This window comes from Otolemur garnettii, unplaced genomic scaffold (genome assembly GCF_000181295.1).
Source record: "Otolemur garnettii isolate 467f Iridium unplaced genomic scaffold, OtoGar3 scaffold00021, whole genome shotgun sequence".
Lineage (NCBI taxonomy): Eukaryota > Metazoa > Chordata > Mammalia > Primates > Galagidae > Otolemur > Otolemur garnettii.
In genome coordinates, this window is record NW_003852416.1 from 24,309,148 (window position 1) to 24,310,660 (window position 1,513).

Genomic DNA, 1,513 nt, shown 5'->3' on the forward strand with positions numbered 1-1,513 from the left:
GGGCTGGATTTGAACCCATCACCTTAGGTGTATGTGGCTGGCGCCTTAGCCACTTGAGCCATAGGCGCCGAGCCTGTTGTTCTTTTAAATACAAATTGTTTGGGGAGAGAATTTTCATCAGCTGAAAGTTTTCATTTCCAATCTCTATTTTCTTCTTACAATACTTTTGAATGGAATTTGATACTTTTTTCCCCATAAGTAACTGGTATACATGGTTCCTCATATAGGAGAAGCCTATAGATTTGATCTTAATGTCCATGCACACATGTCTAAATTCTATAAACATAATACCTTGTTAGCATATCAAAAAGGTAGTTTTGACCTCACTCTGGGTTTCCTATGAATATATATTTTCTAGATTATTTTCTTGGAAAATAGTAAAACAAATTCTGATCAACAACACAAATCAAGAAGCTAAAAATAATCACCTTTGGACTGTCATATAAGTATTCTTCATAACTGATTTTTTATCTTGTAGAAATATAAGCAATACCAATCATAATTATGTGTCTCTTTTATTAAACAGGATGGATCATTTCTTATTCGAAAAAGCTCTGGCCATGATTCCAAACAGCCATATACACTAGTTGTATTCTTTAATAAGCGTGTATATAATATCCCTGTGCGATTTATTGAAGCAACAAAACAGTATGCATTGGGCAGAAAGAAAAATGGTGAAGAGGTCAGTAATTTCTCTTTTAATTCAACTCTACAAGTCTGCACTGAGCACAATGGCATCATAGTGTATTAGGTGCTAGAGATGAAGGGAAAAAAATCCACAGTACTTGGTGATAGGCTTGGATAAATGTCATAAATAGAGAATGTTAAAATAGTACTGTATAGTTGGGCAACATACTCTTGGAGAAAACAGAAAGGGAAAAATAGTGTGATATACATCCTAGTCCTTTCATCCTCTTACTTACCGAGGTCAGTTAGAGCCAAAAGTTTAGTGCAGGGGCACATATAAATCAAAGTTGGAATGTCAAGTAGAATTAAGGTTGTCAGAATCAAAGTCAGAGTCCAGAGTTCTGGAGTTCAAGACCTGGCATCTCAACTCAGGTACCAGATAGGTGACCTGGGAAGGATCCAAAAGAGATGCAGAAACTTGAGTCAAAACATGAGACTATAACTCTTATCCCAGAATGAGTTTATGGGCCTGCATCAAAAAAGAAAACATTGACTGAATCCTAAATATTAACTAGACATGCATTTTAACGCCTCTTTAATCTGGACCAAACTCAATGCTTATCAAGTCTCAGTTTAGCTAGCCTATTCCTATAAATGAGCCTGAAATAGGAGCTGGAGTGACCTAAGAATGATTCAGAAACAGAATAATATTTGTTCTATTTCTGAATTATGGGTTGAATTTTAATAAGTAGAATGAAGTTTGGAGAGAAGGAGGAGGAGAGAATAGAACAACCTAGGCAGAGAAAATAGTATTAAAAAGTTTAAGATAAGGCTCGGCGCCTGTGGCTCAAGCGGCTAAGGCGCCAGCCACATACACCTAAGGTGG

The 1,513-nt window shown here is 36.4% G+C and overlaps 1 protein-coding gene across 2 annotated transcripts in view; it reads left to right on the forward strand.

Moving 5' to 3' along the window:
• BLNK (B cell linker) overlaps positions 1–1,513 on the forward strand; it is an 80,534-nt gene that overhangs the window by 73,401 nt on the left and 5,620 nt on the right. For both annotated transcript variants that reach the window (XR_002772619.1, XM_012803677.2), the window contains exon 16: positions 527–682. Coding sequence is in view for 1 of the 2 variants with exons in the window: in XM_012803677.2 (XP_012659131.1) it covers positions 527–682 (156 nt within the window). In the remaining variant the exon portion in view is untranslated. The remainder of the gene's footprint in view (positions 1–526; positions 683–1,513) is intronic.